Source organism: Diadema setosum, chromosome 13 (genome assembly GCF_964275005.1).
Source record: "Diadema setosum chromosome 13, eeDiaSeto1, whole genome shotgun sequence".
Classification (NCBI taxonomy): Eukaryota; Metazoa; Echinodermata; class Echinoidea; order Diadematoida; family Diadematidae; genus Diadema; species Diadema setosum.
This window is the reverse complement of record NC_092697.1, coordinates 224,326-241,088: the sequence shown is the minus strand read 5'-3', so window position 1 is coordinate 241,088 and position 16,763 is coordinate 224,326. Positions and strand designations below refer to the sequence as shown.

At 38.2% G+C, this 16,763-nt stretch overlaps 1 protein-coding gene across 1 annotated transcript in view; it reads right to left on the bottom strand.

Moving 5' to 3' along the window:
- LOC140237365 (EF-hand calcium-binding domain-containing protein 7-like) overlaps positions 1–13,506 on the bottom strand; it is a 30,378-nt gene extending 16,872 nt beyond the window's left edge. Inside the window, exons 1-9 of the mRNA XM_072317302.1 lie at positions 13,445–13,506; positions 9,289–9,503; positions 8,077–8,142; positions 6,044–6,189; positions 5,610–5,696; positions 5,057–5,174; positions 2,334–2,627; positions 1,741–1,847; positions 84–241 (exon numbers count right to left, since the gene is read on the bottom strand). Coding sequence (XP_072173403.1) covers positions 84–241; positions 1,741–1,847; positions 2,334–2,627; positions 5,057–5,174; positions 5,610–5,696; positions 6,044–6,189; positions 8,077–8,142; positions 9,289–9,463 — 1,151 coding nt within the window. The 5' untranslated portion in view covers positions 9,464–9,503; positions 13,445–13,506. The remainder of the gene's footprint in view (positions 1–83; positions 242–1,740; positions 1,848–2,333; positions 2,628–5,056; positions 5,175–5,609; positions 5,697–6,043; positions 6,190–8,076; positions 8,143–9,288; positions 9,504–13,444) is intronic.
- Between the last annotated feature and the right edge of the window lie 3,257 nt (positions 13,507–16,763).

Sequence of the window (16,763 nt, the reverse complement as noted above, 5' to 3'; positions counted from 1 at the left end):
TATCCAGACAGTCATACACACAACTTTGACACTCCCTCCGTAATGTCTCCTTAGTGCCCAATCTTAAAGCACTGCATACTTACTTAAATTCCTTGGTCAGTGTGCACTCATCTTCACCCTTTGGTTCCACCAGCTTGACCTTCTCCTTGACTGATCTGGTTCTCACCTTGAGGTGACATCCTGTTGTCATGGGGATGAGTCGGTAATGGCCTGCCTGCAGCTCACACTGGATGCAGTACTTCTGTTTGTTTGCCAAATGAGAGAAGACTCTACAGTATAAGTACCATTTTGATGAAATAAAACCAGTTTAGTACTCTATTAGAATACATGCATGACATTAGTTTTCTTTTTTACTTTAACCCTAAAGGAGCCGGGCTTTTTTGGCTATGCTCAGGCCGGGGGGGGATGGATTCCGCCCCCCCGAGATCTCGGCCATCGGTGGCGCGATCGCGATGAAATTTTGCATGCGTGAGACCTGCGTCATAATCTACAAGATTGTGTCATAAGATTTTTTGAAACGATCAATTTCTAATTCTAATTAATTAATTATGCAAATTAAGCTCAAGATCATATTTTAGCCTAATTAAAAGCATTGAGAGGCAAAATGACAAACATGCATGTTTGTCATTTTGCCTCTGACGAAGATTCTGCTAGGATCGAAAGCTCAGGCCCCTTTTGACTCCATTTTACTCCATTGGCTCGCCCTTATTGGATAAGCAGTTTTCAGCAGCTTTTTTTGCTACATTAAAAGCATTGAGAGTCTAATTTTTGGTCTGTAAATCTGTTGCAGCATATTCAACAATTGTACATCACAAAAACTTCCAAAATTCATTTCAATTCTTATGTATTTTATTGTTTTCAGAATTTCTTATGTATTTCTTTGTTTTTTCTTTGTTTTTTCATTGGAAATTGTCACTGACCACTTTTCTACCATAATTAGCACAAAACTAATCAATGAAAGTGATTAATTGTAAAAATAATCAGGTTTTTATGACTTTCACGACAGAGCACTGTTTTCCATAGGAAATGTACACAAAATCACAAAATTGTGCCCGTTTTGGGGCGACATTCCGTTACAAAAATGGGCGTGGCTTCGCAAAAGTACGCGCGGACGTCGCAAATTTGGTCTCAAAAGTTGCGCGAGACTTGAACAAACAAAGTCAAGAAGCCTCGCAACGAGGCCTTCTCGCGTAACAGAATTATAGCGCGAAACGTCGAGGGGGGGGGGCGGATTCCGCCCCCCCCCCGGCCCTTTTAGGGTTAAGGACAATAAATCAAAAGACTGAATGAACAAGTCTGTATCAGCATGTTTACACACACAAAAAAAAGTGTTAACTCGTACTTTATGGAATTCTCTTCATTAGCGGGATCTCCCTTTTATGCATTAATTTCAACTGGGACAACTGTAATAATGCCTAACTAATTCACGTTAACTATAACGTCATGACAAAGATTTCAGTAACTTTGATTCTTACACAAGCAAAAACTTTCAGCATAGTTTTAGTTTCTTTACATTCAACTTTTGCCATGTAAAAGAGACTAGTGCAAGCTCTATCGGGAAACAAGTGGGACAATGCAACTGCTTAGGTACTTTGAAGACAAGTAACAATGCAACTGAAATACATATAACACAGTGCTCCAAGAAGCAAACATAATCCATCTACATTGTATGTAATTCACCACAGAGCAAATCAGAGAAAAGGCTCCAATGGTTTCCAATCAGAGTTACTCTTCACTGACCTCTTTGTTTTTGACATTTGTGAAGGCCACTAGTTCTCCTAGGAGTCCATTGTCTCCTTGTCTCATGATGAAGACATTGATGTCTGTTTTCGGTTCCTGCTTTGAAGCTGGATGGGGACAATACAGAAAAACAGGTGTATTCTCTTGTTCTCAACATTGTGGAAAATTGTAGCAAAGACTCGAACAATATACCAGACTGTGTACACTTATACAAAGGCCTTTACGATTTTGATTACTTAAATAGAAACTTGCCTTAAATTGAAATCGTTAGAAACACAACAGAATTAATTTCTGTAGATGGTTATTTACTGGAATACAACAGTGAAGCATCAAAGCTGTGTAGAATGAATAATTTTTCTTTTCTTTTTTCCCGATATGCCAGACCTTCAGATGTTTCAAATTAGGAAACACCTGTTTTTATTTTTTTCTAATATCTTCGTAGAATTTTGGCACGGATATGTATTACTGAGTAACACTCCTTTTCTTAAAATATCAAACTCCACATGTGTACATCGTAATAGTGATTTCAATGTTTACAAGCACTTGTTTTAACTCTTCTGAGATGAAAATGGAAAAAAAAATAGATATCTCACCATTTATAACCCCCACTGTGATTGGTCTTACTGTTAACCACAGTTTGGTTGTCACGGCAACATCAATGATGTACTGGTGGGCAATGAGTTTCTGCTCATCATCAAAGTGGAAGCAACCTTTACTATGGGAGTGATACCAGTCCTTGAGGTTGGTGGGCTCTCGATGGGATGGCTGCTGCTTGCTGATTGGTGGAAAGGTCATGACCACGCCTATCTCTTCCTTCTTCTTTGCACTCTTAGAAGAAGTTGAGGATGATGAGGAAGAAGGGTCCCTTCTTTTGTCACTTCCTTTATCTTTATCTGAAAGATTGATAACATATACATGTGTATGTACAGTCCTGAACCATCTGTCTACTCAACAGAGCATGCCGTATTATGGCAGTCACAGGTATGTTATTGGTTTTGAATTTTACCAATACAGAAACTTTAAAGCCATTGTAAAGTCACACGAGCATAAAATCAGTGTTTATGTCTCCTACTGTACCAATGTAATCTCCCGTGTGCCTTAAATCATATCAGACCAGGTTGAAACATACAGACACTAGACTTATATACCAGTAACCAGTTGCAGCAAATGCCTGATCAAGTTCCTGATTATGGTACAATGTACATGTAACAGCAAATTCTCCAAACTTAAAGCTTTTTAATGACAATGTAATAAATAAATTGCACTCTGCTTCCAAATCATATCACAAAACAGACAAAAATGCTGGTAACGAGATCAATCCAGTTTGAAGAAAATGTAACGTGAAGTTGAAAGTAACAAAGTAGGTGAGAAGATAGACTTTAAAATCAACGATCATGTGAAAATATAATGCGTCAACAGAAAACGGTGACCCCACATTTGCTCCTGGGACAATTGCTCGGGCCTTATTTTCTCCAAGGACTTAGGGTTAGGGTTGTGATAGGGTTTTGGATATGTAGTTTAATGTGAGGACTACAATATTGTAGGATTAGGGTTAGGGTTATGTTTGTGGGTAGAATTTATGTTTGGCTTCGCATGCAGATATTTCAAGGGAGCAATTACTACAGGAGCAAATGTCATGGAACCATTGAAAACATCTACGTACTGTGGTCCCTAATTAATTCATTGGGAGAGGTAAGGAGACAAGCCCTCTTTCCACATCAAGCTAGGCCCATGCATAAACTGTGGCTGATATTGGCATGAACACATCACTCTACATGAAAGCCAATATGTGGGCATTGCACAAAACCATGGAGAGTTATTTTACCCCTTAATACCCACGGCAAGATGTATACACTCAGGGACATGAAATCGTTATACATAAAAAAAGCAGAGAAGAATGAGAATTTCGACAAATTCACCAGCGGAACAAACCTTTCATATTCATTTTCTTCTGCACAATGATCCTCTACAGAGCTCGCAAAACATTCAAATTACAATGGTTATGACCCTGTCAATGCTGAGAATTCAATTTAGGCAGTGCAGCCAACTTTGTTTTTGTTACACCATTTCAGTGAACATGTATGCTGAAACATTTATTCATTTTTTTTGTCTGATCACCCCTTCTCTTTTCTCTCACTGTCACACACACACAGACACATGACCACAAACACATACTACATATATGGATGCACATAAAGGGAAAGTATGGACTACACATAGAGAAAGTCACTCTCCATAATCACACTGAGTTAAGTTCCTGCATGAGTAGACACTGACAGTGCTTGAAATGACTTCCAGCACAATACAGCTTTAATTAGCGCCTAGTCCATAAAAACTATGTTGTACAAATGTTTGGACTATAATTAGCAACATTTATACAGGATTGGTTGAAAGTAAATGTCCTGGTAAGGAAATGAAATCCTTGTGATTATTTCTCAGCATTTTGTTATCATTTTTAAACATCAATGAGGTAAAACAGAAGTGTTTCGACCAAAATAAGTCCAAATAAAGCTGTTTGGGTTTCGATTAAAGGGTGTGTACAGTTCTGGTTGAGGTGAGGAGTTAGCTTTTAACGTTTTGCGAGATATTCAGAAACCACTCAATGAGATGTCAAAGAGCATGCAGTTTTAAGGGGTATCAAAAGTTTATTCGATGAAAATCGGTATTGAACTGGCTGAGATATCCAAAAACAAGGTGAAACAAAGAGATCCTAATAAAGTTGTGGCATGTCGCCTTTTATTATTAGCACTTTTTTGGATATCTCAGCCATTTGAAAACCAATTTTCATCAAATAAACATTGAATCCTTCTTAAAATTACATGCTCTTTCATATTTCATAAGAGGCTTTTCATTATCTCACTTAGGAATGTTCAAAACATGAATTCCCACCTCAACCAGTACTGTGCAGTCCCTTTAAGCAGTGAAGGTAACATGTAGAAGGTTTGTTACTTTTTAATTTTCTTGCATTTCAGTGCTGTTCTGCTAAAGTGGTTGACGGTTAGCACTATAACATGCATGATAAGACCATGAAGTTTTGCATTTTAAAACATCATTAGACTTGTCCTTTGGGACAGTAAGGTAGTTAAACTATCAAACTTTTGTGTTTGAGCAAAACTTCTGAAACTTTAATGGTGACAGGTCACATGAGCATTTCATATGTGAATAACTAAAGTCTCCCTTGTCTATTTCTCCCATTTAAACCTTTGATGGACAACTTTTACGATAGCCTGAGCACCATCACAATCACAGCAGCAAAACTCCAAAGTGTTTCTCCACTTCAGTCCATTCACAGTAATGTAGCTGATACCTTTAGCACTTTTTGATGTAGCATCAGCAGTCCTCTGAGCCCTACGCTGCCTTCTCTCCCTCCGTTCCAACCTCTTCAGACTGCTCTCCTGGCATTTACTGGTTGTTGACATCACCAGCTTGCAGAACTACAAGGGTTTGGAAATCCATGGGACGTTATCAAACTACACTGCAGAAGCAAGATGTATAGGTGCAGTGTGCTCAAGTTATATAAAAACAAACCAATGAATGCATTCCTGCTGTGTTTGGAAACACAGGTGACAAGAGAGGAATTCATAAATTTCTCGGCCTTGCAATCCATACGGTCAACCTTGCTTTCCTCGAATCAGTCAGCAATGAAGAAAACGGTTCAACTAAAAATTTACAATTCTGGATACATTGAGCTTAGAGCTTATCCCTGTGATTTTCTGTATAACAAAGACATAACATCCCTTGATCATTATGGTTTGTTGAAATTTTTTGTTATTCTCAATTCCTGCCTGCAGGCTGCAGACATGAATATCTTTACTTTGGATACCTCACAATCTGCAACAAGTGAAGTATAGAGGCCTGACCAATCTCACCTCTTTGTAGTTCAGCTTTTTGTCTCCATCAATATCAGCTTCTGCTATCATGTCTTCCACTTCTTTTTCACTCATCTTATCTCCTCTCTGTTGGGTAACAAATGACAGTGGTATAGGGCAAGTGATTATGTGACAGCTACCTTGTATCACAGCATCATTAGTTCCATATCACCCATAATTCACTAGAATTGAAAGCATTGGATGTGAGCTGAGCAATGGACGGTAGAAAACAAGGGAAAACCTCCACGGCCTAGAACAGTTACAAATTTTTGGAGCTTACGATTGGTACACTAGTTTGAAATAACTTCAGACAGCTTTACCAAATTTGTTAGCTTATTTGTCCATGAAGTAGTAAAGGATTATTATACTACCAATGTCAGGAAAACCCTCAAGAAAACAATGACTGAGAGACAACTGAAAGTAAAGGACCATACCTGAGTTAGGACTTTGCTGAGTTCTTTTTGCGTGATATATCCATCCCCATTCACATCAATCTTCTGAAATGCATGAAGCAAATCATCCTCTGAAGTAGGTTTCAGCTCTTTGACGATAGTAAGCACATCATCAAAAGTAAGTTTATCTGCAGTAAGGGGACAGATAAAGTATACTAAATTAATGCACACAAATTTAAGCATCAACCTGTAGCATAAATTAAATCCAATTTTGCCTGGAATTTTTCGGTAGTTTCAACATGTTGACAAAACAGCAAAATGGTCTTTTATTCAGCCATACCATCCCTTCATTATGCCTTATTTTGTCTTACAAGTCACCTGATTTGTTGAGCAATACTGTTTAATCACTGGCTAAGGTACTGGCATTTTTCCCTTCTCTTTAATGCTGCTTGCATCTTTCCAACTTCTTACTAGCTGCCACAACCTGTTTTGCCCTCTTCACACATCACACTCCTTCAAATGAATTTATGGAAGTTTCTGTTCACAAAGTGAATCACTGTGATTGTTACTTGTCATAAATTGCACAACAAGGGACCCAGTAGGTATAGCGCTCACCTGTGTATGGCAAGTTCACCTTACACTCATTCTTGCAGACTTTCACCTACAAAGCTGAACATAGGAAACTTGGGGGGACTCCAGGGGGTCTGGTGTCCATTTGTATATTCTATCAAAACGGCAATAACACCTGACAAGTTTGTAAATAATTTGATCATGTATTTTTCAAAAAGAAGATCAAAATGTGAAAACTGGCTCCAAACTTGGTCTTGGCACCCAAGTGGTCCCCCATGTGGCAGCCATGGTACAAACATATCTACATAATGATAATACCTGCTAAGTTCGATGAACCCAGATCCATGGTAACAAACTTAGAACTACAGTCATCGTGGCACTTACTCACTTCCATCATTTTTGGTTCTCATGAAGATCTCTAAAGACTCCTCAATTCATTGTGCCCATGTGCACTTAAGATAAACAAAGATCTTATTACCCTAGGGTGCTACAAGTACTAGCCAAGTTTGGTGAAACTCCGTCATGGGTTTTCATGAAACTGAGAATGTAAAAAGTCTATGGATGTAGGATGATGAATGATTGCAAAAGATAACTTAAACATTTGGTTCGGGTGAGCTTTAAAGGTATTAGCCCACATTTGTAAACCTGCAGCAATTGGTCTCATAGTTAGCATGGAGTTTGTGTATGATTGCAGTAACACCTGTGCAAAATTTCGTTCCAATTAGTCCATTACTTTCATAAAAATAAATGAAAATGCACCGTAATCCGTATGCATGCGTATAACGCTCGCTAGCTCCGGTCCACGTACTTGTTACATGTACAATGTACGTAGCTATAGCCCGCGCTCGTAATTCGATTTTGGGTCGGGTTGACCCGGTTTGAAAATTGATTTTAAAACGATGATTTTCTCTCTTTTATCGAATGGTATAGACAAAGAGCGACAGGTGAGGTATGTTACTGTTATAACTTGTACTTGAAGTCATATTGGACCTGTTTTATGCAGTTTTGATTTTCGTGGGTTTGCAAATGTGGGCTAGTACCTTTAAACTGTCAAAAAAACAAACAACAGCACTGTTACATGTATAAGAAACAAGTTTTATGCATTGATCAGTATTTTTTTCAGTTTTTTCACTATTCACTTAGTACAACCCTGACTTAGTGCTTAGAAAATTTGCAAATAGGTGATATATTCTCCATACATAAGAGTTTAGAAAAAGATAACACTTAATACACTTTTGGGTTAATAAAATCACATAATAAAGTCATGACATCCTGCATGAGATTCAATGCAGAAAAGGACATTTTTACCTATACATTTGATAATCTACATAAAAAAACAAAGGTGCATTTTTCATGAGTAAACACACAATAAAAAATCATCCCCCCCCAAAAAAAAAAACACACACACACAAAAACAAAACAAAACAAAACAAACAAACAAACAAACAATGAAATAAAATAAAAATGAAAGGGGGATAAAAAACAACAAAAAACCACACACTTACTTGTGTCTTTGGTCCAGTACTTATCAATTGTCTGTTTGGAGGGATTTCTGCCTGCCTGCTGAAGAACTATCACGAGATAAAATAAAATGAAGTAAAAACGTACAGTCAGTATTACTCAACCTCTCCATGATTTGTACACATCAAATTTTGCTGGTGATGTACAAGGGATATGCAAATGGTGTGTGAGGGCATGGTAAAATGTAAAAAAAAAAAAATTTTTAAAATCCCATACTCATGATATTTGTACCATGGATACGCATTAATGCGTAGGGCCTATAACCATATGGCCATTTGATAGCAAGTTTGAAAAATTCCTCAGTATGCACTTAGTTTCATCAATGTATCATTATTAGGCGTTTTCACATCAGCCCGATAAAAATCCAAGCTCGAGAAATTTTTCGCGATTGCGAGTTAGCGCGCTATTTCATTTCTTATTCACATCAGCCTGAAGAGAATCAGCCCGAATTTTTGTCGAGCTAATTCGACAACTGAGTATGTGCAAACAGCATAAGTAATGTGTATGACCTCTCAAAAATTCCTCGTGATTTGTGTGCAGTTTGCCTCGATCGATCGGGTGACACACGCTAGGCATAATGGGATGCATCGCGCTAATTTCTCGAGTTGTTTTCACATTATCAAATAGCGCGCTACTATCCCGCTATTTCAGAAATTTCCCCGAGTTGGACTCGAGAAATTTTCTCGATCAGAACGATACAATTAGCGCGTTAATTTGTGTTCACATTATCAAATAGCGCGCTATTTTGCTATCGGGAAAATTTCCCAAGTCAGAAAATAGTGCGCTATTTCAAAACATCGGGCTGATGTGAAAACGCCTATTGTGAAAGATTTATTGTCATTTTGAATTAGTGCAGTATGAGGCTAACTCAATATGCCACATTCAAGAATGTGCAGACCATACTACCATTACTTGTCTCAACAAGTATGAATTAGACATAGTTTGCAGGTAATCACAACAAACTGGTGTAACGTCAACATCAGCTTTTCTAGTCACTACAGGCACAGAGAACTGGGCCTTCTGACCTCATTCCAGTGTTGAGTGCTAGGGGTGCCTTCTATACTTTACAAAGTTACTAAGATAATGATCAGCACAACAAATACTAGTGATGATAATGGCTGACTGAAAAGACCCTGCATGAGATATAAAATAGTGAGGTGACAGAGAGGTCAATGTAATCCTGTGTATTTCCCTACCTCTCTCAAGTCCATCTCTAGATGTGATGTCAGTAGCAGGGTCATTGAACACAGCCATGTAAGCTGCCTGACATTCTGCCTCTGCCTTGTCCTTCTCTGTCAAAGACAATGCCCCATTTCGCTTTGCCTGTGATGCCTTACCACCTGCACCTCCTGAATAAGGCTTCTGACTCATGCTGGACTCTCACTTAGTTCATTTGATGATTTACAATCTCCTAACAGACAGACAGACAAAGAAAATATCTTGTAGATCAAGGGGAATGAATACAGAAGACATGTGCATTAAGAAATAATCTGAAGTATGAATTCTTGTATTTGGTAATTTATGAATTGTTTTGTTTTATTTTCTCTTTTTCTTTTAGAGGAAACGTTAAATGCTTGACTAAGCTATGAGGTACATTATAATTCTCCCATATTTTTCAATTGTTTTTTCTTTTTACAAAGTATGATTTCAAATTATGAAAAAATAAAAATAAAATAAACAAGAGTCATTTCTGTGTACAAATTGCGAACTGAGATGCAGTAAGCCAACAGTGTGTAGAATCAAGAAATTGTTTTGAACAAGGTTTTTGTTTTTCTCTTTTGTCTACAATTTTCTTCAAGCTGTGTGGGCAAACAATTCTAACAAATTCAAAATCTCTACTAAATATCTCAAACAAGAACCTTAGCAGGCATGGCATTTGATGGCTTACAAATATGACAAACCTCTTGTCATAGTAAGATTACAAATTATTTCACATAGACTGCTAAAACATGTAGAAAATACAAGGCATATTGTAAACAAACATTGCATTTGGCTATAAATACATTCATCGAACACTTCACAATTCAGTGTGCGATCAGTTTCCCAAGATTGTGCAGATACACAGCGTGTGCAATGTATGTACTTAAGGTGTTTCTGAAGGATAATACAATGTACATGAGCCTGGTAATTATTGAACCCACTTTAATAAAGGGATGGTATAGTTTTGGTGAGACAGGGCTTCAGGTTTCCAACGTTTTTGTGAGATCATGAGAAACCTCATAATATGAGATACGAAAGAGCATTCAATTCTAAGAAAGAAGTCAAAGTTTATTCGATGAAAATTGGTTTTGAAATGTCTCAGATACAGTGTACATATATATCCACAAACAATGTGGTCCTACATGTAATGAAAGATGGGATTTACCTCCTATTTGGACCTATTTTTTTTTTTCATGTCTTGGTAACGGGCTGACCCTTGTAAGCGAGAGGAGCTGAGCACCCTCCACCCCCCTAGCTGTCTGTTTTCTCTGTTCTGTCTTCACCCTTTCCGCTACTCTTCTATCATCCCTCTTCTTCCACGATGTCCCTGCCGACTAGGCTAATAATAACCTAACATCCTAGGCTGATAAGACTGTAGGCTCCTGCCCCTGGGAAAGGCCGAGACTTCACTGGCGTCGGCAGGCAGGTCCTCAACCCGCCCGCTGACAGGAATGGCGTAACCCTGCATTTTGGTGTAGGCAGGAGTAGGCAGGAGACATCTTTTCGTAAAAACCTATCCCCTTTCTCCTTCTGTGATTACCTATTTGTAAATATAATAATAAATATAGTAAGATTTTTGTAAATAATTAGAAGTAGTTGGGTTTTATAATTGAATTTGAAGTGAACATTTAAATAAATACATATTTTGGAGTAAATTGCCCACCCAGCAGAGAGCTCCATAAACTTTTAAAAAAGAACAACATATTTGGACCACTTTGTTTTACAATATTTTGGGCTATCTTAACCATTTCCAAACTGATATTCATTAAATAAACTTTGAATTCCTCTTAAGATTGGATGCTCTTTAATATTTCATAAGTGATTCCTGATTATCTCACAGAAAGTTAAAATCTGAATTTCACATCTCAACTATAACTAAACCAATAAATAAAATTTCTGGCAAATTGTGAGATATTTTAAATTTCTATTGATAGAAAAACAGGGCCTAGGGTGTTGATGTATTGCCACTGCACTACTGGACACCCAACTATACAGTAGAGACCGGGTCCTCTCCTACGCTAGGATCGGTCTAGCACATCACTAACCCCGGCGCGGGGCGCAGCTGTCTGTCGCTGGTGCAGCAGTTAGCACATCACTTGTCCTGCAATGCAAGTTTTGCCCTCTAATCCTTGATCCTGAGGCTGAACTTGAACTTGAAGACGGATTCTTCTTCTTCTTCCTGTAGGTTACCTAGAGTAACTGCGTCAGTAAGCGGCCGTGCAGCCGTTCGCGGCAGGTACAACATACACGGTAATATACATGTACAGCTAAACACAGCATTGCACTGTTACATGCACACTACACATATACTAACACCAGGGGCGGATCCAGGGAGGACCACAACCGGCGCACGCCCCCCCTTTATTTTTTGTTGAAACAAAAGAAATAAAAAGAAAAAAATGGGGGGAGGGGTGCGTGCGCCCCCCCTTTATTTTTGTAAACACGCCCCCTCTTTACGAAATTCCTGGATCCGCCCCTGAACACACTAGCAATCAACAAAAACCAACCGATAAAATGGGCACGATCTCTGACGAAAGTGAAATTTTCTCACCTAAATGACAACATATCGCATCCAAAATGAAATTTTTGGTACTTCTTAACATAACAGTTAAGAAACAATGGTCCAAGAAACTGGATTTTTTTTTCGTTTTCTCGATGTTCATGGATTTTGAAAACATATCCTCACGTAAAATAGAATTTTCGCGAGCCGATGTGGGCCGCCATTTTTTTTCAGAAAGTGGATGTTACCATCGAAAAAAATGAGAAAAACACGAGAAAGACATCAACAACACCGCCAGAAGTGCGATCTTGTTTGCGGCCAATGCATGTGCGCACGCTATTTTCACGTGCTTTCGCAATGGGAATTGGGGCTTACGCAATGTTCGCGAGACATGTGAAGGCGTTCAGCTAAAGATCGCGGAGCATGCGCGTATTGCATAGGGATTGTACATCGTGCCGCAAGCAGAAATACTACGTCGCATATCGCCCTTATCGGCAAAAATTGTGCCGGGTTTTGCCATGGTAAATCATGAAAACTGCGTTGGTCAATGTTAAATTTCTTTCATGAAAACAATTGCGTTAATGAATAATCTTGTCTATGATATATGAAATGGTTGAAAATAATTTGCCTGATTTGTTTACAAGTTGGAAAAACTCTTAACAATGCTTAAACTGCTGCAAACGGGATATTTTACTCTATACACTTGGGTGACCCGCACCTCGTCATAGTTAATGTTTGCCCATATTTGAATCACATTTCGCCACTGAAATTCTTTGAAATCCAACTCACATACAGGAAAAATGCTGAAAATTCCAATGGAATCACAAGTTCACTGATCGATATTGAAAATTTGCAGCTATCGTCGTCAAACGCGAACGATGCGAAAAAGTTGCGCGCTAAGGAAGGGGCCCGCAACTCGTCACCCGCTCTCCCATAGACTTAGCACGTAAAAGACGTGTGCGGGTGACAGTGATGTTCCCATAGACATACACGTAAAAGATGCGTGTGGGTTACTTATAACACTTATTCCTATATAGCCCTATGAAATTTTCAGATTTTCGCAAAAAACTGTTCGGTTTTCACCACAATTTGCTTGATTGTGGTAGCCCTGCCAAGTTTCAAGCGTACAGAACACAGTCCCGGGCATACAATTTTGTTTAGTGAGCTCAAAACAATTTTAAGCGGGGTGACGGTATTCGGGCCCCTGACGAGGTGCGGGCACCTCACTATACTGTGGAGAACCTCCTGAGGAATGAGGCTGAGAGTATACTCGCACGCGAGCACACTTCATTTGTATGTGTTTGTCTTTTTCCCTTCTGACTGTTTCAAATTCTAATCTTCCGGACATTGCATTTACTAAGCTAAGCAGTCACTGCACTGTATGTTAATTGTTATGTAGCACTGAGCCACTGCATGTAGAGGTGTAGGCAATAGGGCCTACAGAGTTTGTGACACAAAGCATACACAAATGTTATAGAATGGGACTAAAGTATAGGTTCTGTGTCGTTCTTCATCGATATACAGCACTGGCAACTCAACTTTAGTGCGATGACACACATCATTAACACGTCATTTATAGTAAGTTTGCCTTTTAAATAAAGGTAAATACAGACGTTTAGCAATAACCGTGAATGGAACTACGTCATACTCACACATTTATAGAAATCTAAGACTTTGCTAGATGAAGATGTCCGTGAAGAGGTCACCTGGTAACTCCGACGCCTAAAAACCCTCCTTGTTGTTTTTGTTGTTTATTCGCTCGTTACAGATATACTCACGCTTACCTTCAAGTACCATGGGTACCATAATGTACTAGTACAGTGTACCTCGAAATTCTCGAGCTCGATGAATTGCTGTGCAATATGGTAGTGCAAGCATGTTGTATGCATGATTCCAGGGGCGTCGATAGGAGGGGGCGGGGGGGGGGGGGGGCAAACATATCCCCCAATAATTCCGGAAATGTGAAGATTTTCTTGCTCTTTGATAGATAACGGTCCAAATATTTCACTGAACGGTGCACCAGATTGCTGAATTTCAATTCTGATAACGCAAAATCTCTCTCGCAATGAGAGAGCCGGGGCCGGGGGGGGGGGGGGGGGGTAGCCCTCCTACACCCTCCCAAGTTGGGTCATTTTCCCATGGACTTAGTAGGCCCTTCCCTTTTACACTGACAAATTTCTGAATGTTTCATCAAAAGTGTGCACCAGATTTTTGGAATTGACAGTTTCCAAAGTTCGTCATCTACAAATGCAAAAGCTCTTGCGCATGCAGGGCCAAGGGGGGGGGGGGGGGGGGAGGCAAACATTTCATTTTGTCCCCCCCCCTCCCCATAATTCCCGAAATGCATTGTGCAACAATACATCGTTGAAATTCAATTCTGAAAATGCGAAATCTCCCTCGCAATTTGAAAACTTTGTATCAAATTTGAAAACTTTGTATCAAAGCCATTCCCCTTATATGTATCAAAGCCATTGGAAAACGTTGAGTGTATAACAAATAGTCACTGAGGCAGATGATGCAGTTTTTGGTACCCAGGGGTATAGATATATAAGAAATATACTCATAATATACAGTCAGCATCAACAGTTCCGGCTTGGTCTCCGCGAGTAGTAAGTCACATTTTATCACTGAGCATGGGACCTCGCCTTTGTCGCAAAAATAAGATTAACTTATATGTAAATTCGCCACTTAGTTGTGTTTTTTTTTTGTCTGTCCAATCTATTGTAATGATTTTTGATTTGCTCTTGATTATTTTTGAATTGTGCAAATCTGTTGTAAATTGTAATCTTTCTGATTTGTTTGAATAAAAACAAACTTATAAAAAAAAATATAGTAAAATATAGGAATCCACCATTTTGTTATTTTTTCAGCGCTGTGTATACCCTAATATGGTTTTTATACACCTACCCAAAATTGGGTAAAAAAAAAACAATTTTAGGTTCTTTATGCATAATTATATGGTTGAAAAGTTTGTTGCTACAATGATTTCAGCAATCCAGCAGCATCAATCTAACTATTGCATAACACACATTTCCGCCACTGATCTCAGTGTCACACACAGGCAGCAGTATACCACAATGTGCATTCCAATCCAGAGAAGTACCTCGAGCAAAGTTATGATCTCATTCTGAATTACTGTTTAAAATTGTAATAAGATATTTGCAAAGCATTAGAAAGTTTTGTAATCCAATTATGATGATGATGATGATAATAATAATAATAATGATAGTGATAATGATAATGATGATAATGATAATAATAATAATAATAATAATAATAATAATAATAATAATGATAATAATAATAATATTATTATTATCATTATTATTATTATTATTATTATTATTATTATTATTATTATTATTATTATTATTATTATTATTATTATTATTATTATCATTATTATTACCATCATCATCATCATCATCATCATCATTCAAATATTGCAATTACGGTAAAAACTCCACGAGGGCGGGATGGGATCGTTATGCATATATCAGCAGTGATCGTAGTAAATGAGTAAATGAGTATCAGTATATGATCGCAGTGCATAAAATACATCTTTCGAACACAAAATTACGCCATACAACGCGGTACCCCTGGGTATGACGATTCCCTGGGGTGCCATGTTGTAGTGTGTATAATGTGGGAGAGTTATCATAATATGCACGGGAGGGATCAATTTCCAATTGTACCACTTTGCAGAAAAATTGCACTTGTAACCAAATAAGGAACAAACACACGCAATCACGAGCACAAACAATCAAACAAATACAAAAGTGGGAGTGCGTATATATATATATATATATATATATATATATATATATATATATATATATATTAAATACTACTCGCCGCTTCGCCCAACTTGGGGCGTCCTTTTTTTCTCAAACCTTCCCTATCTCCTTCTCCGTCTTTCTCATTAGAATCTTTTTCGGTCGTTCCCACTTTCGTGTCCAATTTACTTTAAACTCGAGCACTTTTCTCAGGACTGACATCCTCATCCTAATTCCTCAACACAATCATGCCCACACCACCGCACTCCATTGACCATTCTTGCCAGCTGTTCCACAGATTCATTCAACCCAATCATCTCTATATCATGCCCTTAGTCCTCTTTCTATCCATTAGTTTCACACCCACACATCGCCGCTCCAACCATTGCTCTCAGACTTCCTCAAAAATTGTCATTATTCCGTACTCCATACAACATTGAAGATTTTACACAACTTCGATAAGCCCGTCCTTTCATTTTTGAGGAGACACCCTTATTATTAGAAGTACCTAGAGCAAAATGATCTCATTCTGAATTACTGTTTAGAATTTTTTTTATTTTATTATATCATTATTGTTATTGTTATTATTATTATTATTAATATTATTATTATTATTATTATTATTATTATTATTATTATCATTATTATTACTACTACTACTACTACTACTACTATCATTATTATCATATCATCATCGTCATTATCATTATTATCATTATTTTGCTTGTCAACCATGGGAGTTAAGTGGCAGCAACTAAATAAATGTGAAGACATTTTTTTTTTTTTTTTTTTTTTTGGGGGGGGGACTTATCAGCCGATTTTGGTAGACAAGTGCAAGCAAAATGCCCCCCCCCCCCCGTCTCCATCATGAAAACGGATGGACGTCCCTGTTCTCATAAAGTCGGCCTACTCACAATGAGTAGCGCCGCCCCTGCTCATCAGGCATTCCTCTTCCCTCCAAACACACCTTGCCATGAGAGAGCTCCATCAACACAGCAACTCCCTTCTCTCCACTCGCCTTCATAATTTCCACACTCTAGGGGGACCATGCTATTTTTTCTGCTTTCATTTTCCTCTTTGTATTATTTTCTTCCTCATTAACCGTCTCCATTTATCCTTTCAACATAGCTAAATCCAGCCTCTTATCTCTTTCATTCTCCTTATTCATAATTCTATCCATACCTCTCTCCAAACC